The sequence below is a fragment of the Bacillus rossius genome, chromosome 11, assembly GCF_032445375.1.
Source record: "Bacillus rossius redtenbacheri isolate Brsri chromosome 11, Brsri_v3, whole genome shotgun sequence".
In the NCBI taxonomy this organism is placed as follows: Eukaryota; Metazoa; Arthropoda; class Insecta; order Phasmatodea; family Bacillidae; genus Bacillus; species Bacillus rossius.
The window spans coordinates 45,604,221-45,629,504 of NC_086338.1; the positions used below are offsets into that span (position 1 = coordinate 45,604,221).

General features: G+C 39.3%; 1 protein-coding gene across 2 annotated transcripts in view; it reads left to right on the forward strand.

Annotated features, from left to right (window-relative positions):
* Positions 1-24,636, forward strand: part of LOC134536902 (nose resistant to fluoxetine protein 6-like) — an 89,578-nt gene extending 64,942 nt beyond the window's left edge. Inside the window, exons 8-14 of one of the 2 annotated variants that reach the window (XM_063376980.1) lie at positions 3,300-3,468; positions 5,725-5,918; positions 8,299-8,425; positions 14,032-14,221; positions 15,231-15,373; positions 18,507-18,609; positions 22,961-24,636. In XM_063376980.1, coding sequence (XP_063233050.1) covers positions 3,300-3,468; positions 5,725-5,918; positions 8,299-8,425; positions 14,032-14,221; positions 15,231-15,373; positions 18,507-18,609; positions 22,961-23,028 — 994 coding nt within the window. In that variant the 3' untranslated portion in view covers positions 23,029-24,636. Of the gene's footprint in view, positions 1-3,299; positions 3,469-5,724; positions 5,919-8,298; positions 8,426-14,031; positions 14,222-15,230; positions 15,374-18,506; positions 20,286-22,960 lie in introns of those variants that run through there. The other variant, XM_063376979.1, reaches the window with a different exon arrangement.
* Positions 24,637-25,284: the final 648 nt, after the last annotated feature.

Here is a 25,284-nt window from a genome sequence, read left to right on the forward strand (position 1 = left end):
TGCAGACAAAGTACCCACTGTTGCCTGGTTTTAACCACCCATGGGATCTAATTTTCAGAAAATGTCATCCTGCGTAACATAAGAAACATTACTGTGAAGTTTCAAGTATGTAAAATATATATACTTGAAAAAAAAGGGCAGTAAAAAAACAAATTAAACACACAGAGAGAAAAAAAAACAATAGTTTAGGTTTGCGATTTAAAGTGATAAAAAGTATTTAATACTAATTGAACTCTTATGAGGGTACTGATTGCTTCGTTGTTAATATCACACGGGTGTTTTTTTACTTGTATGGGAAAATTAACAATGATAAGGCATCTAGTGCGTGGCAACAATGTTAATAGGCAATAGGAAATAAACTTTTAGCGCCTGCGGCATTGTCAACACACACTTCATACGTGTACTGCATGTTGTATCTAACCCCCTCCAACGCATTTGATTCTAAATTGGACTTTTAGTAAGGATCCCTAATGTTATTGATAATATAATATAGCCTATAGCCTTCCTCGATAAATGTACTATCCAACACTGAAAGGATTTTTCAAAATCGGACCAGTGGTTCCTGAGATTAGCGCGTTCAAACAAACAAACTCTTCAGCTTTATAATATTAGTATAGATAAGTGGACTTAGTACCCCCATATTTACCCAGCACTCTTCATAGATTTGAGCCTCTGAGCATGTTCTTGCAATAGAAAAACCCTTTTCTTTTCAACTTGGTAACCTGGTCTGTTGATAACTAACTAGCTACTTCAAGCAAAAGCATATCGTTTCCTTACCTTATTTATATGCTAATTATTATTTTTGCAACAACGTTTTGGCGCAACGGAGTGGCGTGCCACAGACCTTGCCGTGGTTTTCACGTTGATTCACAGTTTCGCTGTGGTTTTACTTTCTAAATTTTATTTTGTAATTAAAGGGAGGTTACACTCTGGCACTTTCTACCTACGATCTCCGAAGGGAAAATTGCAAATTGAAATTTCCCCACATTGTTCCCTGCCAGAGGCAATGCCGGTACGGACGTTGCCAATCAAGGCTGATGCTCATGGGGGCCAACTGTTGAATCCGAAACACGGATCTGCTGTATCGACCAGAGTGAGGAATGCGTGAAGTAGAAGTATAATGAAGGGGGAAGAGAGGTTAGTGCACTTGGAGGAGTATAAACTTAATCACTTAGTAGTTGTACTTACTTGGCTTAATAACTGCGTACATTAATAAACATAAAACAAAACAAAACAAAATAAAGTCTAGTTACTGAATATTCGATTATCTTTTACATGGTTTAACAATTTATGCCTGAATGAAACATGATTAACTTTAAAAATATGCGCCAATTTTCGTTAGAAACGCTCGGTATTATTTGGCAAAACGTATTTCATACCTATATGTAAAAATTAACCATGCCCATTTGTTGGTCAAAAATTACAATATCTTTCTTGTAGTGTTACAAACTATTTCTTGGCGACTGGTTTACAAAGAACTTTTTGTAAAAGTACAGAAAATTTGTCTCTGGATAAAACTTTGCGGTTTCTAAACGCCTTTTTTCCCCACAAAGAATCCTCGAAAGGTGCATATTTAATTATGTCAGCCATTTATGGTTGGTCTTACGAACAGTCGCGAGAGTCCTTACATAATCGCCGTCGCAACCTTTCGTTAAAGGACGAGCCATTCTCTTCCTTTCGTGAGTCCTTGTTGCCTTGCTGATCTTCGTTTAGTTAAAATGTAACGAAAGTGTGTTGCTTAGCCAGCTAATTGCTGCATAAAAACATCATGTTTATATACCCATATTTAAAAAAAAAACAGTGCGAGAGATTTTTTCCAAGTTCCCGAAAGAGTTGTGGTGACATCCAACCTCGGTGACGAATAAAAATTAACGTGTTCTCGCGTCGCAAATTCATTTATAATACGAAATTTCAGACTCTAAAATTTATTAAAGAATTCTTAAAAAAACATAAACAATGCCGAACGTGACGAATGTACGCAAACTGTGTTTTCAACTACAATTCTGGACAGGAATCAAACGTACTTTTCGCACCCGCCGCCAGAATTCGCTGCCGAGCCGGCCACGTCCTCTATCTAATCATTACGTATGCAGACCGAAAAAGTTAAACTATATATATATACATACATACATACATACATACATACATACATACATACATACATACATACACAAACGGGTCCGATTAAAGCGAAAATGACTTGATAAGACACTAAACACTGGCTTTGGAGCTGATTTTTGACGTGACAACGTCTAATAAATCGATGAACGCCGGCTGCACGCACGAAAAAGCATGACTCATTGTCCCGTTGCGCTCATTGTACGCTTGCGCCGCATCTATCTCTCTTCCACTCGATTGGAACAACAATCGATTTGACTTTTTCGAGGCACATTAAACTTGAAACACTCCCATTCGTTTCCTACTTTTCCTATCATCGTCCTATCCTTAACAGAATAACACAGATTGGAAGAAGTTAAATAGCAAACATGTATAAAAGTTATAGTTAAAATAATATGTTCGTTAAAGTAATAAACATATTTGAATTAATGAGTGCAAATAAAAGTAAATGTATCAATTATATTGCAGATTTCATTTCACTCCTTTGTATCCATACAAAATAGTGATAATTCAATAAAAATGATTTAATTTTATTCATAAAAGTATGCAATCATTTTATCAATGTTTTGTTATGACGTTGCCACGTTAAACTATCGTCCGTAAACCGACTTTACAGACAACCAATTTTTTTTTGTTCCGTTCAGGGAAATTAATCCTGCCAAACGACGTGTACCGATATTTAAGATGTTGCACGTCAGTTTGTAAAGTGACCTAACCTAACCTAACCTAATCTAACCTAACCTAACCTAAACTAACCACTGTCAGAAAAATCCTGATGGGCTGCCCATCCAAGGGGCAACAATTCAGACAACCTTTCAAAAACACCACTGTCAGAAAAATCCTGATGGGATGCCCTTCCAAGGGGCAAGTTTTCAGGAATATTTAAACACTTAAAGAAACATGTTTTCAGAAATTGGATGGGCTGCCCTTCCAGTCGCTGTACAAACAAACCATTGCCAGAAAAATCCTGATGGGCTGCCCTTCCAAGGGGCAACAATTTAGACAACCTTTCAAAAACACCACTGTCAGAAAAATCCTGATGGGATGCCCTTCCAGTCGCTGTAAAAACAAACCATTGCCAGAAAAATCCTGAAGGGCTGCCCATCCAAGGGGCAACAATTCAGCTCCCCCGTCAGACACATAGTGTGTCGGGGTTCAGCTGATTGTTCGCTTCGTTCCAGGATCACGCCGAACCTGCTCGCCATCATCCTGTTCTGCACCTACGTGATGGTGCACCTGGGCTCGGGCCCCCAGTGGAACCTCGTGGTGAAGCACCACTCGGACATCTGCCAGCAGACCATGTGGAGGAACTTCCTCTACATCCACAACTACTACGGCTTCCAGAACATGGTAAACCAACCATCGCGACTCCCACGCACGCATCGACACGCCTGTCCTCGTACGGTTACGTAACACATATCTTTACATTACATTACTCGTGTTATGCTAAAATTCAAATAATTATACCTTAGTGCTGCTTCTGCCATTGGTTCACTGTTAATCTGGAGGACTGAGGGCCAATTAGAGACCCTCACTCACCGAATTGTCGAATCACAGACACTCGGTCGAGACGACTCACTAGTCAGCAGCCATTGAACAGTTGACATTTGCCCGAGTGTGTAGAGGATATTGGAGTCTATGCTGGAGGTCATTGAACCCGCGAATTTTCCGGGTCTCTATACATTACTAGGGACCGGAAAAATTGGCGGGTTCAATGACCTATAGATAGGGACCGGAAAAATTCGCTGTTTCGATGGCCTTCAGGATAGACTGCACATTCCCCTGTACACTCGGGCAAATAACGCAAGTTCATTGGCTGCTGATTTTTTAGTCGTCTCATCTGGTTGTCTGTGATTCGATCCTTCTTTGGTTGAGGGCTTATAATTGGTTGAGATTTGTCGAGATGAACAGTCAGCCAATAGCAAAATCATCTGAGTGGTATATGTATTGTATTCTAGCTTATCGCCGAATGAATCCGCGAATTTTTCCGGTCTCTATACATTACGAAATGTTCCACGCTCACGTTCTGCGCCCACGAGAGATTTGGCCGGGTTATCGGAATCAAAAATTTGTGAGGGAAATATCAGCTGTGAGTTATTTAAAACAAGTTTTATTCAAGCTGCCAAATAGAATGAAAAAAAAAACTATCAACTTAGATCCACAAATAATCAACATTCACTGCGTAAATAAATAAACGAAAGAAAATCGCTGAACGCGGTCAAATTCAACTTCACGTACTGCTACTGCAGCATGTCGGTGACGTGAACTCAACAAAATTTCACCCATGTACACAAGGCCGCTGCGCGTCGCCAGTCTGGCGCAACACGTCACTAGCATGTGGGTGACGCGATCCCATAGGTAGGTTTTGCCCCTACCAAAAATCGCTCAACGCGGCTAAAAAAATTTTCACTTCAAAAAAATTATATCAACACAAATGGGCGCTTGCGGCCCTGGTCATTCGAAAATCCATCCCAGGATTAAATCACAAATCGGACCACGAGTCCATGTGTCCCAACTCCCGCATGATAGTAGATCTTTTTCCACTCAGACCAACTCTTCATCCAGACCGTCTTCTGTCTCCTGTATTCTCCTACACTTGATGCAAGCCAATTTTCACCCCACATGTCTGTGCCTAGGGTTTTTCCCTGTAATCTGGGCTGGCTGGCAGCCCGGCGGGAAACGACTAAAGTCGCCCCCGAAACAACCAGTGCCACCCAAACCAATGCGGACAGCAATGTACAAGGTCCCCCCCCCCCCCCCGCATGGTAAACTCTTTTCTAAACTGTCCAACTCTTCTTCCAGATCCATCCTTCTGTTTTCCCGTAAGCCTCCTGCTTGATATTAATGCATGAAATTTTGCATACCGCATGTCAGAGCCCAGGGTTTTCACTGTGTCTATGCAGGTTTTACCTGGGCTCAACTTATCTAGTTTTAGTCTAGTATAGTCAGTGAGGGGAGTTAGTCATGGTGCCAATCGCTACCATGACTGGCCAATCCCCCTCCTAGCACACGATGCATGCTACCTCTCCTGCATGGCTAATACCCTGCATGTTTAGAGCGTATAGGCTTCGGCCTGAGACGCACTTAGTCTCCCTCCCTAACCCGGAACACTCCCCAACACACTTAGTTTTAATTTAGGTTAGGAAAAATAAAATAAATCCCTGGAATAGGGCAGGTTTTTACCTGCACATAGGTTGATCTAGACTTGAGAAAGGGGAGTTAGTCATGGCGTCAATTACTGCCGTGGCTGGCCAATCCCCGGAAAAAAAAGCACGCATGAGTAGGCGGCTAGACTTCGGCCAGACGCACCTAGGTGACCTACTTAACTAGGACCCCTCGCAAATACATTTTGTTTAAGTTAGGTTAGGGAAAAAAAACAGATGTAGCCACTACTGTTTAATAAAGGTCCCTGATATCAGACCTATTCTTAAAAAAAAATATCATATGTAAATGTACCATTTGTGAAATGTGAACTGTTAAATGCTAACCCGCCAAGGACACGGCTACAACCCTGAAGCCAAGTAACTTCATATTGAAGATGTTGATTAAATGAGAAAGGAAAGGGTGAGCATGGATGACAGCTGGGAAGCGCCTGTTGTCCGGCAGTGCCTGACGCACACGCACCAGCTCGGCATCGACATGCAGCTGTTCGCGCTGTCGCCGGGCTTCGTGTACCTGCTGTGGAGGAGCCGGTGGCTGGGGCTGTCCGCGGCCGCGCTGGTGGGCGCCTGGTCCGCCGCGCTGCGCTACGCCGTGTCCATGCGCCACGGCCTCAGCACCGTCGTCTACTTCGGCGTGCCGTGAGTGCGCCCGCCCCTGCTGTCCCTGCCCTAGCTCGAAACCATCGAGTGTCACTTTGCAAACCACCTGCCCTAGCTCAAAACCATCGAGTGTCACTTTGAAAACCACCTGCCCTAGCTCAAAGTCACTTGGAAACCACCTGCCCTAGCTCAAAACCATCGAGTATCACTTTGGAAACCACCTGCCCTAGCTCAAAACCATCGAGTGTCACTTTGAAAACCACCTGCCCTAGCTCAAAGTCACTTGGAAACCACCTGCCCTAGCTCAAAACCATCGAGTATCACTTTGGAAACCACCTGCCCTAGCTCAAAACCATCGAGTGTCACTTTGAAAACCACCTGCCCTAGCTCAAAGTCACTTGGAAACCACCTGCCCTAGCTCAAAACCATCGAGTATCACTTTGGAAACCACCTGCCCTAGCTCAAAACCATCGAGTGTCACTTTGCAAACCACCTTCCCTAGCTCAAAACCATCGAGTGTCACTTTGAAAACCACCTGCCCTAGCTCAAAACCATCGAGTGTCACTTTGAAAACCACCTGCCCTAGCTCAAAGTCACTTGGAAACCACCTGCCCTAGCTCAAAACCATCGAGTATCACTTTGGAAACCACCTGCCCTAGCTCAAAACCATCGAGTGTCACTTTGGAAACCACCTGCCCTAGCTCAAAACCATCGAGTGTCACTTTGAAAACCAACTGCCCTAGCTAAAAACCATCGAGTGTCACTTTCGGAAAACACCTGCCCTATCTCAAAACCATCGAGTGTCACGTTGAAAACCACCTGTCCTAGCTAAAAACCATCGAGTGTCACTTTGGAAACCACCTGCCCTAGCTCAAAACCATCGAGTGTCACGTTGGAAACCACCCCACTAGCTCAGCCAAGCAGCCTGAGGTTCCATGTACAATCCCATGTCATAATTTAATTTTACTCCTAGCACGGTTAAACTTTCAGACTGAGTGCCCAAGCTTTAACAAAATGAATATATATATATATATATATATATATATATATATATATAGTGCATACGTTTAGCATAATTAGCTGGCAAAGTTGGATTATTAACATATTTGTGAATCGAATTGAATAAATACCTTTTTATTTAAATTTCTCAGACAATAAAATATTGATTTTATTTTGCCTTAACATCAAAAAATTCTGATGACTTTCAAATGTCAGGTAAATTTAAATCTGTACCAGTTTTAAATTCTAGTTCATTCACTTTATCCATACTGCAACAAAAATGTTTAAAATGAAACTTTGCCAGCTAATTATGCAAAATGGGTGTAATATATATACATTTTTTTCATTGTGTGAATGTTCAGTCACTCAAAAAGTCGGTATGTTTAAACCGTGTGCAACGTAAATATAAAATAATGACCTGGGACGGGACATACATCCTAAATAAATTATTTTGTGTTGTGTAGCTTACCTTTTTCATATGTTCTGGTACCTATGTGTTTAAAAATTTTTTTTAAAAAGTTAGAGATTATTGAAACATATTTTTCTGTATTATAGAACTTAAATCAATGAAACGTAGAAAAACTGATTATTGAAACAGCAAAATCAGGCAAAACTGAGGAAAATTGGCTAGGGTAAGTGTTTGAAAATCCTAGTCATGCAGTCAATAGATTTAGAGCCTAAAACTCAAACGTTTATCACGAGTACTCAAATAGTCTTCTATGTAAGTTACTAGTAATTACATTAGACGTTATTCTAACACTCACTCACTCATTAATTCTAGTCATTAATAAATATCAATAAAAACCCCGTTGATACATGACTCTCATTAATACAAAGTGTTTTCACAGTCACTAGAAATTGTCTAGGAATTGTAGTGCTAAGTAGTTTGTTTAATACAAAATTTTTGGTTATTATGTGATGCAAAGATGTTTCAGTTCCAAAAGTAAAGGATGGGTAATACCCCAAAATATGTGAATTTTTGACTTATCGTAGATCTTAGTGTTGTATGCCACTAGAAAGAGGGAAGCCATCTTTTCACAGACGAGAGAGCCAAAACCCGAAGTTCCCCGAGGTTCATGTTTTTTTTTCCCGTATCTTTAATGTAGCTATCCTAACCAAATCAACCGTCCACAATGTTTTAAAGTATTTATAACGTTGCTAACCTAACATAATTGAACATTAGTATCCTTTTATCAACACCGCCATGTTTATTTACAATGAACAAAAAAAAACCGAAGATTCACGATCGGGCGTTTGACTCTCTCGTCTGTGAAAAGAAGGCTTCCCCTAGAAAGAACGTCAAACGATGGTCAAGTTTGTGGATTTAAAAAAGCCCAGAAGTAGACACATGGTGTCCTATGCCTCCGAGGTACAGAAGCACGAAACGTGTTCCACATGCTTGAACTGTGTTGTTTCGCAGGGTGTCGAAGTTGTTCGACACCGCCAACATGTCGTACGTGCTTCCGTCCCACCGCATCACCGTGTATCTGATCGGGATCGTGCTGGGCTACTACCTGAGACGCGCGAAGAAGGTTCACATGACCAAGGTGAGCTGGCCATGTCGCCCGCGGGCAGAGTTTATGATTTATATGGTTTATAAATAAAATTCAAATAAAGTTAAATATAGTTTCTCACAAAACTCAACTAAAAAAAAAATTGGTTGTCTGTAAAGTCGGTTTACGGACGATGGTTTAACGTGACAACTTCATAGCAAAACATTTATAAAATGATTGCATACTTTTATGAATAAAATTGAATCATTTTTAATGAATTATCACTATTTTGTATGGATACAAAGAAGGAGTGAAACAAAACCTACAATTTAATTGATAAATTTACTTTTATTTGCACTCATTAATTCAAACATGTTTATTACTTTAACGAAGAGATTATTTTAACTATAACTTTTATCCATGTTTGCTATTTAACTTTTTCCAATCTGTGTTATTTATTCTGTTAAAGATAGGACGATGATAGGAAAAGTAGGAAACGAATGGGAGTGTTTCAAGTTTAATGTGCCTCGAAAAAGTCAAATCGATGGTTGTTCCAATCGAGTGGAAGCGAGATAGATGCGGCGCAAGCGTACAATGAGCGTAACGGGACACAGCGTAACGGGACAATGTGCGTAACAGGGCACTTTTTCGTGCGTGCAGCCGGCGTTCATCGCTTTATTAGACGGCACGTCAAAAAAAAATTTTAATGGGCTCCGAGTAAACTTGCAGACAATTTTATACAGCACAATGGAAATATTCTTGGAAATAAAAAATACTATTTTAGGATCGCTTCGCATGTGGCCTAAAAAAATATTTTTAACTGTACTACTTTTTAAATGATTAAACACAGAAACATAAAGCAAAGGTTTAGAAACTACCTACAAAAATACATACCATTATTTTGAAATAGTGTGTATTTTCTAAGTATTTTCGGGATATTGCAGATTCTTGCCGTTATTTTTTTAAATCCAATTAAACCTATACGGATGTTACACTATACACATTACTCAACATTTAAACGACAAACTTCAGTTTCAAGTTTACCATGAAAAAAATGGCGCGTGTACTTATGCACGCACGTTAGAAGTTACACTTTTTTTTTTAAATTTAAGACACTAAACTATTTTGAAATATACTGTAAAAAATAAATATCAGTATTCAATCTTAATATAAACACGTGAATGAAATTACTTAATTTTGTAAAATAATCGGGATGGATTTTTAATTGATAGTGAAAATCAATCAATATGCCGAACGTATATTATAATTTATCAATTTTAATTTTTTTATTAAATACTACTGTAATACTTTACAGTGCAATAAATTATAAATGCGGGAACATAACCTAACATAAAACATAACATAAAATTGTAAACACAATTTCTATTACTAAAATTCACAATAAATAAATGTTTTTAACTATATGGACTAGTTTTCTCTATCATTCACTAAACTAGGTATATAATTTAATATCACATTTGTATATATTTTATTTGAATGCAACCTTTTTTTCATAGTTTAAATTCACTATCTATTTTTTTCATAACTTGCCTAGAGAAGTATAACATAACCTCACTTTTGTAACTTTGTATGTAGCCTGTTTTCATCCTGTAATTTTTTTTACATGCTGCGTGCGCATCATAAAAATTCACTCTAATCGTTTTTCCATAACGCGGCAAAGAAGTATAACTTCAAAAAACCATTTCATTAAATATGAATTTAATATTTAATTCCTTACATAATTTTATTTAGCTATAAGGCGCATAAGTCACCCGTTGGAAAATAATTAATATAATAAACATTTTACTGTACACGAAATATTTATTAAGAATTAAACTTATTTTAATATATTGCAAGCGTATCAATTGTCTCTGGTGATTCAATAATCTTCCCTCTGTGATTGATTCAACATACACTTTCACTTGACTTGCAACTCTTGTTCGTGACGAAGCCACTTACAGTTTGTCGTGTGAAGATATATTTAACAATAAAATCTATATTTAATATTTCACTGCACATAAAGGTGATACCAACAAAAAAAGGAAAGACCATTCATCTACCTTATGAAATTAATCATACAAACACAGAACGACATAAGGGAAGATAATTGGCATAAAAATGTAAAGACAATGGTCATGTTTATGGGAAGATAATGGTCAAACAAACATAATCATTCACACACAGAATTAATTATACAAATCAACTAACACACAGAATCATGCATTTAAGCTACTAAACTCACCGACATCATCATTTGTGTTTTTTTTCTCGTTCTCTCGGTCCATTTTTCTTTGTTTTTCTTTGTTTGTTCTCTCTTTTCTATGCTCACCGATGATGTGCAGTAAAATGGCTTACCCAACACCAATATCAAGGATTATCCACCTATACGGACCAATATGTAGTCAAAATATTATCTTAGCGCCACGGACTCGAGATCAATGTTAGAAGAAAGAGGTTACCAAAGAGCAATAATAATTATATAACCTACGGCGCTAAGCGATCATTAAGTCAGTGATGAGCGTAAGTATATATAGGATTTGTATTATGACAATTCGTTTTGGATTTTTAATATATATAAACATATTAACGAGAATATTTTGATTTAATTTTTTTTTCCGAAATGTTCAACTACAATCGTTAATAAAAGCAGGCTAGAACAGCTAATACAAATATTTGAAAAAAATCCGCCATATTGGTACCTATGTGAAAATCAGAAAAAAATGGGGGGGGGGGGGGAGGGGGAAGGAAAGACTTCACCTCTGAGGGCTAATGTTTCATCAGTATCCTTTCCTAAAATCTGGTTGGGAGATGACAATGGTGTATCTAGGGGCTCACAAGGCAGCATGATTCTGCAATGGTTTACCAGTTCCTTCCGCAGTATGTAGGAGAAGGCACAGCACAACAAGTCAGTTATAAATCCAGGAAGGAATTTTTCCACAAGGGACTCAGCCAATAAAAAAACCTCAATCTTTAAACGTTGAGCCAAAAACCTCTTATTTAATTCCATGTTTCCTTAAGACCAAGCAATTACAGTGTATTGATAAGTAAACAATAAGAAATATCTCTAGGAATTTTTAACTTATTTATCTTCCAAGTTTTATTAATAAGAAATATAACATATTTCCTGAAATCATTGAATTATTCGTTAAATAGAAAATAAACGTAGATGGAAATTGAATTAAGGTAACCTGGATGGTAATCTACAAGCGCCTTACTAGCTAACGGACAATAAGATTGGGTTTGCGATACAAGAAAAATTCAAGGAAAAGGTTTTAGTTAGCTAGGCGTTTTCCATACAATACATTAAAAAATAACTTACGTGATTTACACGCAACCTATTCTTTGTAGTTATACACCACGCAGCAACACGCTAATTAGGTAACTACCTTCCTAATGAGGGAAATTTGAGGTTGTTACAAAACAAGTTATGAGGTGCACCCAAAACCGTCTTTCCTTCACCTAAAGCGCGAACAATAACCATCTTGTAAAATGCTTTTCTTAGTCATGTTTTAACGCGTTCGGTTATTTTAATCCAAACTATTGTTGCGAATTAAATTTTTGGAAAATACATAAGTTCGTAACAAATTGTTACGTGTAGAGTTGTTGATAAAATTTGAATTATTATAATCACTAAGCTGAAACCTTAAAATGATTTAAAATAACTAATTCCACAAAAAAAAAGTAGGGACCATTAATTTTTTTGTAATACATGTTTTGGATGTTAGTATGTAAGAACTAAAGCCAAGTAACTTTAAGTAATTTCTAGGAAATCTATTGATATTTAAAATCAAATACAATTCCGCTAAGTAGTATCAGTCCTTTAATTATTGTGCTACTTTATCGCATAATCAGCAAACTCAGAACTTGAAGTAGGTATTAAAAATATATTTCTAAATATACGGAGAGCACTGTTGCACACGCCATGTTAATATCTTTATCAATTTTCTTGTCGCTACTATTTTTAAGGGCTTTTTTTTATAAATATTAACACAATATCTCTCGTGCATTTCTTGTACTGATAAAGTGTTGTTGCATACCCCTGCCTCTAAATTCTTCAACCGTTGCCAAACTATTTATAGTTTGTCCGCAACATGCTTCTTACGGAGATGTGGCTCGGACCACCTAGGTCGGTATTCCAAGACACAAAACTAAGGGTTTATACAAATCAACTAACACACAGAATCATGCATTTCAGCTACTTAACTCAGCGATGATGTGCAGTAAAATGGCTTACCCAACACCAAAATGTAGTCAAAATATTATCTTAGCGCCACGGACTCGGCATCAATGTTAGAAGGAACAGGTTACCAAAGAGCAATAATAATTATATAACCTACGGCGCTAAGCGATCATTAAGTCAGTGATGAGCGTAAGTATATATAGGATTTGTATTATGAAAATTCGTTTGGATTTTTAATATACTTATATAAACATATTAACGGGTAATATTTCGATCTAATTTTTTCCCGAAATGTTCAACTACAATCGTTAATAAAAACAGGCTAGAAAAGCTGTTACACCTGTACCCTAACCGCATTCCTAGTTAAAGTTCACTGTAGGACACGGCCAGTACCTTACTTTTTTTGGTTACGGATTTTGGTGTCCTATCCGTTTGCCGATCTGTCACCCAAATTCCGCGCATGCGCAGAGCTCACTTTTTCCGTTGATCTCGTCCAGATGGCGGACCCCGCGTATGGGGCCGTTAAACCCGTACATAGTCACTAATGTGATCGTCTGAGAAACGTACCCTGGCGTGTCTATGTGCCGAACGAAACACTTGAATGGTCACAACAGAGAAATAATCGCAACTTGAATGTACTTGAGAAAATTTAAAAAAAAAGAAGAAATTCTATTTTTGTGCGATGAAGCTGCCACGATTTTTTTTGCCGTGACAATCGTATCGATGGTTGCATAAACGTCCGCTAGAATGCGTTGAAAAGAGTCTCTAGCCCGGGCTCAGAGGCACCGTTTATTCAAAACGGTCGCCCTTCTTTTTTTTTTTCCTCCCTTGTCGGGATTCGGTTGGTACACGTTCTGGAAAGGCAGGAACGTGATTTGGTTCAAGGTCGTGTCTCGACAAGGCGGTGCTTACCCTCTATCTCACAAGGAAGTCTTGGGAATATCTTCCCTGGAATGAGCTGGTGTAGCTTACTCGCTAGCCTCACCAGTAAGGTTACCTGGAGTGAGCTGGTGTAGCTTACCCGCCGCCTCACCAGTAAGGTTACCTGGAGCTTTGAATGTATATACTGTATAGAAGTCGCGAGTGGATAGGATTTACTCTACGTTTTTCAGGAGCGTATGATGAGCAGCTTGGGAACTTCACCGCTGCAGGGCGCTGCCGTAACGCCCTGTATCGTCTTAGGGTTGTTATTCACACGTTAAGAGTGCAGCACAGTCGCCCGCTGTCATTCCCCCGCACCCCCCATCCATCATTCACTGCAGCTCAAGGTCGTTCAACGGGAGGGTGGGGAAGGGGTGTTTGAAGAGTTCGACACTGTGTCCGCTAGGGACCACCACAAGTCGATGCCCTAGAGATGGTGGCGATTGCGGCGGTGAATTAACCAACTACCTCAAAACCGTATTAGAAATTTTAACCTGGGCTGGCGACTTCTATACAGTATATATATTCGAAGCCTGGAGCGAGCTGGTCTGCCCCGCAGGCCCAGGCGGTGCTCGGCTGGGCGCTGGCCGTGGTCCTGGCGCTGACGGCCATGTGCGGGCCCTACCACATGGCGCGCCGCGGCTACCGCTTCGAGCCCAGCGACGCCGCGCTCTACCACGCCTGGTCGCCCGTCGTGTGGAGCGGCTTCCTCGTGTGGGCCATCGTGTCCACGGAGAGCGGCTACGGAGGTACGTCTACCGCCCTCTACCCCTTCCCGACAACCCACGGAAACAGGGACGTCACAAAGAAAACGTATCCCACCCCCTTCCGACCCCTTACCGACAAACCCACGGAAACAGGGACGTCACAAAGAAAACGTATCCCACCCCCTTCCGACCCCTTACCGACAAACCCACGGAAACAGGGACGTCACAAAGAAAACGTATCCCACCCCCTTCCGACCCCTTACCGACAAACCCACGGAAACAGGGACGTCACAAAGAAAACGTATCCCACCCCCTTCCGACCCCTTACCGACAAACCCACGGAAACAGGGACGTCACAAAGAAAACGTATCCCACCCCCTTCCAACCCCTTACCGACAAACCCACGGAAACAGGGACGTCACAAAGAAAACGTATCCCACCCCCTTCCGACCCCTTACCGACAAACCCACGGAAACAGGGACGTCACAAAGAAAACGTATCCCACCCCCTTTCGACCCCTTACCGACAAACCCACGGAAACAGGGACGTCACAAAGAAAACGTATCCCACCCCCTTCCGACCCCTTACCGACAAACCCACGGAAACAGGGACGTCACAAAGAAAACGTATCCCACCCCCTTCCGACCCCTTACCGACAAACCCACGGAAACATGGACGTCACACAGAAAACGTCACCACACCCCCTACCGCTTCCCGACAAACCCACGGAAACAGAAAACGTCTCTAAGTTGTAACGAGATGGACACCATCTTGATATATATTTATATATATTTAAATTCATTCTGTACATGTGTATGTGACTGAACTCCTCCTAAAAGGCTGGACCGATTTTGATGAAATTTTGTGTGTTTGTGATTAAGTTGGTTCGTTCGAGAATGGTTGAGATTCAAAATCTGATCCGATAGAAAATGTTAGTTTAGTCAATTTGTTGATTTATGTTTTGTTGTTGATCTTTGGATGGTTTAGGTTCACTATATATATATATATATTGTTATTGTCTGTGTAAGGAGTGGTTAAATGTTGTTTTCAGGACCATTTGGAGACCTGATCTCGTGGAAAGGTTTCATCGTATTCACACGCATAGCATACGCTGTCTACCTCACTCAGTTCCCGGTGTACTTCTACAACGTGGGCACCAACAGGCATGCACAGTACTACCATCCTTTCATGTTGGTGAGTCCGTGACAGCACAGTTTGGAAGTGGGGAAGCCTTCTTTTCACAGACGAGAGAGCTAAACGCTCGATCGTGCATAATCGGTTTTATTTTGTTCATTGTAAATAAATATGGCGGTGTTGATAAAAGGATACAAATGGTCAATTAGGTTAGTTTAGCTACATTATAAATACCTTAAAACATTGCGGACGGTTGATTTGGTTAAGATAACTACATTAAAGATACGGAAAGCTAGCATGAACTTCGGGGAACTTTGGGTTTTGGCTCTCTCGTCTGTGAAAAGAAGGTTTCCCGCTGAAGTGGTGTTGGTGGAGTGTCTGGAGTACCTCGAGTGTGTCGAAGGAAGTTTTAACGTTGAGGTGGTGATACTTCGTAACAGGATCGATTCTAGCATATTTCTATATTTGTTGTGTCGGTGAAGCCATGGCTACGCAAGTATTTAACTAAAAAGTTGCTACAAAAATACTTGTTCAAGATTCAAAACATTTTATCCATAAATAAGTTTTCAACATCTTAGAGAAAAAAACACGCACTTCGAAAAAATTAAAATGGTGGAAAGAGATTATTGTTTATAAAAAAGATTAAGTCTGGAAATATAACATTTATAGCTAAATATCATTTTTTAAATATGTAATTACTGCTACTGTTACACATGTATGATGTAAGTGAATGGTAATGCATATTAAGGAGTTTTTTTTATGTATCAGTAGAATGTTTTATTGCATTAAAATGTTCTCTCAGTGATTGTTGACCTAAGTATCGTCCAAGTTCCACACATAAAAAATAATAAAAATATTGATAATGTGTGTTTGTGTTATTTTTGGAGTTTTACAGTACTGTTATTCACGAATTTATGTAGGCCTATATCTGTTGGTGTGTGTATGTGTCTGCGAGTAGATGCTAGTTTTTTTCAAGAAATTTGTACAAATCTGTATTACTTGAAAAATCTGTATTACATATTTGAAAAAAAAAATCTCCCTCAGATTTGAATGTATCCTAATTCACAGATATCACCATAGAAAAATGAAGAAGATGATTCCTTACCACATATTATAGCCGAAACTCTCACCAATGTTTACTTTTTCTTGCCTAGTAATCTTACTGCTGAGCCTTAAAGCTGAATACAGTTATTTATTACTGTAGCTAATAAGCCTTTCATATGCAAAATCCATTAATTTCTTCGTGTGACTTGATATAGTTTCTCCTATACTTCAGGTAAATAATTTTATATTTCAAATTCGATAACTGAACTTTCTATTATGTTTTATAAAGGTCAATAATAAAATATTACTTGAAAAAAATTACATATGAAATTACATTTTTAAACATTAATCTAAAACAATTCCAAACAACGAAATTCATAAAAAATACTCACATAACATATTTTAATTGTAAGATACTCAAAAAATGTTAACACATTTAACTTGGAACATTTAAAATAAAAGTTATAGTGATAAAGAAGAGTAATAAAAAATGTAAAACAAAAAACATAAGATTGATAAATAAAAATATAAGAGAATATTTTAATATTTTAGTAATTTTTATAAATTCTTTGTTTAAGATCATGTAACGTGAATCTGTTGCTCAAAGATTTATTATTACTTTTTTAAGTACACTTAATTGTTATTCTAATTAAAAACTGAATATTTTACATCCAACAAAAATTCTATCTTTTGCTTTGTTTAGGTGGGATTGGTTAATAAAACAACGAGAGTAGGGGGGGGGGGGAGGAGGATGGATAAAAAATGACCCTGCTGCAGTTCCATAATGTTTTTCTTTTTCCACTAAAATATGTAATAGTCTTCAATCATTTATTTAAATGCTTTAACTGCTTTTACTGTGCAATATTTTAGTAAGTGAAAACTTGATCCGTTAACAAAAATCGAAGCCGTCTATGCACGTTAAGTCTTCGTATGCAAATGTAGAAGGCAGCAACGCAAGCCAAAATGCAATAATTTGGAAGTTGGTAGTCATCGCGTTGCGTGTTTTTTTGGTGTCTTGCGTGATCCATAAACAAGAGATTTGAAAACAGTCGTTATTTAAGTATTTTTTGTGTTATGTTTCTTGTGGGTCTTGCGCATAGTTTTAAATAACCTTGGCCACAGCTCAAACATGATTTTTTTTTTTCCCTCCGGTTGCCAATATATAGTTTGTAATACGGCAAGAAAAATATTAAAAATTAAGTTTTGCATTCCTGAAATGCGTTTTTAGAGATAATAAATACTGAGTACTTACTTCTTTCGAAAATTGGCGCGTATATTTTATTTTTTAATTGATGTTTCATTTAAGCATGATAATTGTTTGAAACTATGTAAAATATGATAATTGATAGAGACCGGAAAAATTCGCACCTTGGATGACCTCCAGGATAGACTCCACCATCCCCTACATACTCGGGCAAATGCCACCTGCTCATTGGCTACTGACTCGTGTCACCTGTCAACTGGGAAGCTTGCGATTCGATACTTTTTTGGTTGAAGGTATTTCATTGGCTCAAAGTCCTTCAGATAAACTGTGAGCCATTCAGAGAAGCAATTTAAAGGTACAGTTGTTTGGATTCTATCATATAGTGAAATGAATCTGCGAATTTTTCCGGTCGCTAGCGATACCTGCGAGAAGGTCTGGCAAGCCAGTTGGGTGCAACGAGCGATCGTTGTGGACTGTACTTCGGTGCGGCGTGGGTGAGTGTGCGAAGGAAGTGGACAGAAGAGCGAGTTACTGTCGAGCCAAGCTCCAGTGGAAAGTGTTAATGTTTCAATGATCAGTGTAAGACTAATTGTTGTGTACAGAGATCTCGAGTGCATTAATTACATTTATGGCGTAGACATTAGTAATAAATAAAACTGAACCAATCAATTGGGAAATATACCTTACGAATCCAGTTTTCTCCCCACATTACACTCGTAACAATATTTCATTGCACCTTTTTATGTCCAGTTTTTTTTTTTTCCATACAGTAAGCGCGTCTGTTGGGGTACTCAGGGGTCGGTCACGTATGTATGCTTGATTACATGGTAAGAGTGTGAAGCCGTTTTTTTCCCTTCAGTTAACTGTTGCGCCATGTTGGAATAAAAATAATTTGGTCTTTGATTTGTTTCGTTATGTTTTTATTTATTTTTTCTCCGGTCGCAGTTCGAGATGGGCGAGGTGACGACAATCCTCCTCGCATCCGTGGCCATGACCTTGCTCTTCGACCTCCCCGCGCTGCAGCTGAAGAGGATCCTCTGGAGGAGAAGTGCGTCGCCACAGACCGCTTGCCGCAGGCCGCTTAATGGCCCGTCTACAATAGCAATGTCTCTGGCACCCAGGGCATGAATGGATTAATGCGGCCCCCCCCCCCCTCTTTTTTTTGCTGCTCATACCACACCAATAAAGCGGGGGGTCCGGGGGCCCTCCCATGGAAAAAATGGTGCTATTTAAGCATTTTCCGTACCTTCATGTAACAGTTTCTGTGCTACTGTACCTTCCATGGATGAATCCACTATGTCCATAAAGTAGTCCGTATAATCACTAGACTTGTTCATTAAATATATGTTGAGACGTTATATAGTAAATCAGATTAGACATTCCTGGCATGCAAGTTAAAAAAAACTTTTTACCAGTTACCAGTTGTAGTAGGAATTACAATGCAAGCGATTTCGACGCCCCCACAGCTTTACGCCCGGGGCGTATGTCCCGCTTGCCCCCCCCCCCCCCCTCCTAGTTGCGGCCCTGGCAATGACCTAAACTGTGTCCAAAGGACACTCGTCGCTGATTGGTCCGCGTGACCATCTGACGTCATGCGCCAAGTGGGCGAAGGTCCGAACCCACCTGGTCCGAAGACATTCGTCAATTTGAACTTTTTGTTTCCAACCTGTGTACTTCGGACACAGGAAAAAGAACAGAACACTCGCGATATTTGAATTTCCGGTTCCCGTTTGAAAACCCTGGTGTTTGTTTTTTTGTTATTGAAGGAAATGGAAGGTGTTGTTAGTCACTTGTAACTTACATAACTTTCATAAGTTCAATCTCAAACTACAAAGCATCAAAACAATAAACAAAAACATTTGGTTTGGCATATTTACTGCGCTCTGGTGACAACTTTAGAAATAAATACAGTCGGACATCGTACATCGCAATTGTGGACAGGGCAGTTTTCGGCGAGACAATGTGACGTCACTCACATTCGGATAAGGACACGGACCACGCACAGGTTCGGACTATTGTAGACGGGCTCTAAGGGCCCCGCCTCGTCAGGGGTGTATGTGTGTCAGCGAGGCGGGAAGATAAGCGCGACGCTCGCTGGTGCTTCTAGCGCGGTGTCTCCTCTGGACTGGCGCGCAGTCTTCTCGTCGTCACAGGATAACTGCGACATCTGAGCGGTGACCGTAACATTATAATGGCCGAGAAATGAAGACAAAGATGTAATGCAAGTCCCTTAAGTGCTTTCAAGAATCTGTACTGATTTCTTTACGCCTAAAAATTACTCTGAAAACATGCGTTTTGGCCTTTTAAACTCTTCTAAAAATACAGTTTAAAAACTTAATGCGAAATCAAAAGTACTTTTCGGGCCTCGGCGAACTCTTAAATGCTTCTAGTAAGCAGACCCCACTCGGATATCTCGAGTAGTTTTGAAATCGCTGTTGTTTTTTTCCCTGAAGCTCTGCGCACCGTGTGTGTGCCCGGGTAGGCGGGGGCCTTAACATCACGTCATGTCATACTCCACGAACACATTGGGCTGACAACCACGTGACAGTTTCAACAAGCACAACGAATCCAGACACAGACTACAGAACCCGGACAACGAAGCACACACACACGAATACAACAATGAAAATAATCAGGTGTTACGCGCACAAACGCACAACACGACGAACGATGATAGCATACCGACAAACACAGTAGGTTTACCCATGGCAAAAAAAAAAAAAACAAGTGAAAACGTACCGAAAAGGTTTGGTGTGCCGGTTATGGTAGACAGGGGTGCAAAACTGAAGGATTTGCAATTAGGAGGGGGGGGGGGGGTGCGCTTTCTACGTGGGTTTTAACCGACACAAGTAATCTCTGGATTGGATGCTTGTACGTTGTACACCGCCTGTACGTGAGCCTATAAGCATGCAATAAGCAAACAACTCTTTAAAATATTTACAGAAAGTTTTCCATGAAACGTAGTTTTGACGTAGATTCCTTGTGAGTCAGCCACCCCCCCCCCTTTTTTTTTGACCTCCTGGAATTAAGAAGTCCCTCACTGAGGGAACCTTGCTCGCACTTGCAAAATCGCGATTGTGAAAACAGGGGTTGATAAATGTAAAAGTCCAAAACTACGCTTCATGGATTACTTTCTGTATACTTTAAAAAGTTGTTTGCTTATTGCATGCTTATAAGCCCACGTATGGGCGGTGCACAACGTACAAGCATCCTATCCAGATATGACTTGTGTCTTTTGAAACCCACGAGCAAAACTCTCAAACCGTGCAGGTCCCCCCCCTTCCCGACCCTTTTTGAATCCTACAGATTTACGCTCCTTTTAATACCATAATGGGCACACCAAACAATTTGGTACTTTTCGCTTCTTTTTTGTCATGGGAAACTTGCTGTGTTCGTCGGTGCTATCGTCGTTCGTCGTGTTGTGCCGTAACACCTGTTTCTTTTCAAAGTTGTGTTCGTATGTTTGCTGCGTTGACCGGGTTTTGTAGTCTGTCTGGATTCATTGTACTTGTTGAAACAGTCATGTCGTTGTTAGCCCACAGTGTTCGGCTGTGCAGTTATTATTTTTTTTTCATGACCTAATTCCTTCCTCTAAGTTCTTGTGCTGTCTGATATTTTAAGTCGGTATGTGTTCATCTGTGCTGTGGTCGTTGTGTTGACCGTACTAACGGTTCAGATTCGTCGTTGGGTCAATATGTTCAACATCAGCTGATTTAGGCTTGTTCTCTGTGGGTTTGTGTTTTCATTTTCATTTATAATTTTGCATTCTTGAATTTCTCCTCCAAGGCAAACAGTGCAAAATTGCAATGGCGTGTATCCAAAAACAATAATTGTGTTTTTGGTGCCAACCTTGATGTAATCGTAACACATTAAACGCGTGTGCATGTTGCTACATGCGGGTTCGCCATTTAGATGACTTTATCTCGTGGGTGTATCGGGAAAAAAAATAATGTGTACCTACTAGTGCGGTTTATATGCAAGACGTTCAGTATGAAAACTGTTACATCCAGTTACGTGTTACATTCTGTTACGCCCTTGTAAGGGTGCTATAGTGGACAATTGCCGAGAGAAGGCGCGCTGACAGAAAAAAGGCATGAAAACAGCCAAGGAAAAGATAATCGCGTATGACTGTTTACAGGGTGGGTATGAATACTGGCAAAGTTGACACGAGAAACCTATGATTCGTTGTCATTAAAATCAGACATATATGTAAATATTAGCACTTGTACATATATTCGTATATTTTTGTTGTGTTGTTTGAAGTAAAGGCTGTAAGGTCTATTAACGTGGGCTGGATTATATAATCACGAAAATTATGTATCTTTGGGAAACAAGTTGCCAATATATAGTATGTAATACTGCAAGAAAAATATTACAAATTAATTTTTGCATTCATGAAATGCGTTTTTAGAGATAATACTGAGTACTTCTTTCGAAAATTGGCGCATAAATTTTATGTTTTAATTGTTGTTTCATTTAAGCATAATTGTTTGAAACTATGGAAAATATGATAATTGAATATCAATAATTGGTCTTTGATTTGTTTTGTTGTGTTTTTATTTAATGTACGCAGCTATTCAAGGAAAGGTTTACAAGTGATTTTTAAATATCGGTAGGTACTGGGAAAACGCGAAGCAGAAAAAGCATAAAAAGCCCGGAAAAAAGGATACGAAACCCAGCGTCACTGCGAAAACACCTATGTTTTGTAATAACTAGGGGCATGCAGATTTCGCGAAAAGATTTGGAGACTAGATGAAAGTTAAGACACTGTAGCATCGTTTGTGTTTCCTGATTGGGTGAGTTTCTCCCATGTCTACTTATCGGTTGTAACAACACCAATAAAAGTGATTCATCGCGGAAGTAAACGCGTCCTGAGTGGGCCCGGTAAAAAAAATTCAACGAAGTCTCTCGCAGACGGCCCGCCAATCACAAGGATAAAACCACGGGTGCGGGTATACCTTGTTGCAGTCTAATAATTGAACAGATTTTTTTTTTTTTTTGCGAAAAATGCCTGCCCCTAGTAATAACTAGAGACCGGAAAAATTCACGGTTTCATTTCGCGATGGACTAGAATCCAAGTGCGTTTAACTTATTGACGCTTTAGTGATTGGAACACAGTTTGCCTAAAGGACTGTGAGCCAATGAATGACCCTCAACATAAGAAGAATCTAATCACAAACATCCCAGTTGAGCAGGTGTCACGAGTCAGTAGCCAATGAGCTGGTGTGATTTTTCCCGTGCACATAGAGGATCGTGGAGTCTATCCTATAGGTCATTGAAACCACGAATTTTTCCAGTCCCTAGTAATAACTCGATAAAGTTGTTTTCATGAGATATTTTTTTTACGCGAATGTCTTACTTATCGACCCCCACCGCGCGCGCGCTTTTGTCTCCTGCAGAGCCCGCGGCGGTCGTCGAGGTGTCTGAAGACGATCAGCTGGCGAGGTCCACCAGCTCTCGAGGATGAGGCTGGCCGCGGATCCGTCGGGAGGTCGTCGGAGGTCGTCGGAGGTCGTCGGAGGTCGTCGGAGGTCGTCGTCCTTCGTCGCGCACGCCGTCGGCGAACCACCGCATCACTGCATCACTAGTCACTGCGTGGAGCGCGCACCGCTTCGCTGTCGTCCAGAAGATTTCACCCCCCCCCCCCCCCCCTGATGTGCGCGCGGCGGTGAACCTCCGAGGATCAAACCGAAAAAAAACATCGACGAGTAAAATTCACCTTCTCTCTCTCTCTCTCTCTCTCTCTCTCTGTGTCTCTCTCGCTTGGTCTGTAAATGCTTTTCAAAAAACTTTTATACCTGACTCCAATGGGTCGTTACCACAACGCCGAACGTACAATAACGCCGAATGCCAAATTGACCGCAACGCCGACAGCTAGAAAACTGCCGTGTACCACAACGCCGAAATACATGTAACGCCGAAAAATGTACCACAACCTAACCTAACCTAGGTTAGCCTAACCTAACCTAACGTGACCTTACCTTACCTTACCTAACCTTCGTGGCAGTCCTGCAATTACATTTATCGGCGTTAATGTATTTCGGCGTTGTGGTAATTCGGCGTTGTAGTACACAGCATATTTCTAGCTGTCGGCGTTGTAGTCAATTTGGCATTCGGCGTTATTGTACGTTCGGCGTTGTGGTGCGTCCCCAACTCCAATCACCACGGTACCTTTAAGGATAGATTTGATTAAGACGTATTTAACCAACTTCACCTCACTCGTCCGGAGCATATGATTCAAAAAATCAAACAAAACATTTTATATGAATTTCAACTTACATTATTTTTTTATTATATAAATTAGATTGTTTTCTTTTTCAGTAGCGATCACTAAGTCAACAGTAAAAGAAACCTTTTCGTTTTCTTCCAAACAATCCCTTTAAATTCCTTGCAACAAAAGTTATTTTCAATCGTGATACATTATTATAACCACCCGTAAATCTTAGTTGCAGACAATGTAAATCGTGCATCGTTGTTGAAAAAAGTTTTCACGTCCTAAAAGAACATGTGTAAATTGACGTAAGAAATTAAAATTAGGTTTTACACGGAGAAGGAAAAAAAAAAACCAATTCCAAGAAACGATGATGTGTTTTTTTATTATTATCTCAAACCTTTCTTTGTTAGTATTTAGAATGAAATAGTAACTTACTTCCGAAGACTATGTTCGTGCCATTCAGAAAAAAAAAGTGTGTAATTGATTATCTTTTTAACTGTTGTACTAGATTCAATCAAGCCAAATCCGTGAACATGCGTTGTGTTTCGTATGTTTTACAGTGAAAAAATGTATATTGTTATCTATTTTAAACAAAAAGGATGTGAATTTAAGATCAGTAAATATTTTAATTGTGTTTTTTTTTGATGAAAGATTTTGTCATCAGTATAAAGCATTATTTAAGTGGTAATCCCTACCTGGCTTGTTTGTAAAAAATATATATAAAGATTTGTATGAAACTTATCCTAATTTTTAGAACTTGTTAATGAATAAAAACTTGCTACGTTGTGAAAATGTTTAGCAATTGAATGTTATTTTTAATTTTGTGTATGTGTGTGCAACCAAATAAATTGCTCAAATCAACTATGGGTATATTTGTTAAAAAAAAAAATTACATTTATTAATGGAGCAGTGTTTATTTCTGTTTCCATGTACCAATATTACACATGAATATTGTGTTTTAAACGGTTTATGTGAATCCTTATACCTGTGCATATTTATTTTCTTGGGGTTGTCTTCCGAGTCAGTCAGCTATAATCCTGACACGTAAAAATGCAGAAACATTAACAAAAATTAAAACCTGTTTCACAATCTTAGTCATAAATAATGCATGATTTTATTTTTTTTGCTTGTTGAAGTACTTAATTATTAAAAATTTATACAATTTTATGTAAAACGTATCATTTACAATAGCATTAATATTCTTTAAATAAATAAATATATATATAAATATATATATACACATATTGAAGTCAAGATATAGTAATAAAAATAGAATGATTTGAATGGACATAAATAAGTTAAAATAAAAGCACTGTACATGAATATACATGCTTAGGCTATATTTATTCACTGCCAATTACGTATATATTTATACAAATTCCAGGCTATCTTGTAAACCAAGCAATGTAAAGAACCCAATCAGTTAATCGTTTAAAAAAAATACTTGAAATTTATTGAAAGGTTTGCACATTTTGTACTTTAAATACATTAAAATTTATAAATAATCAT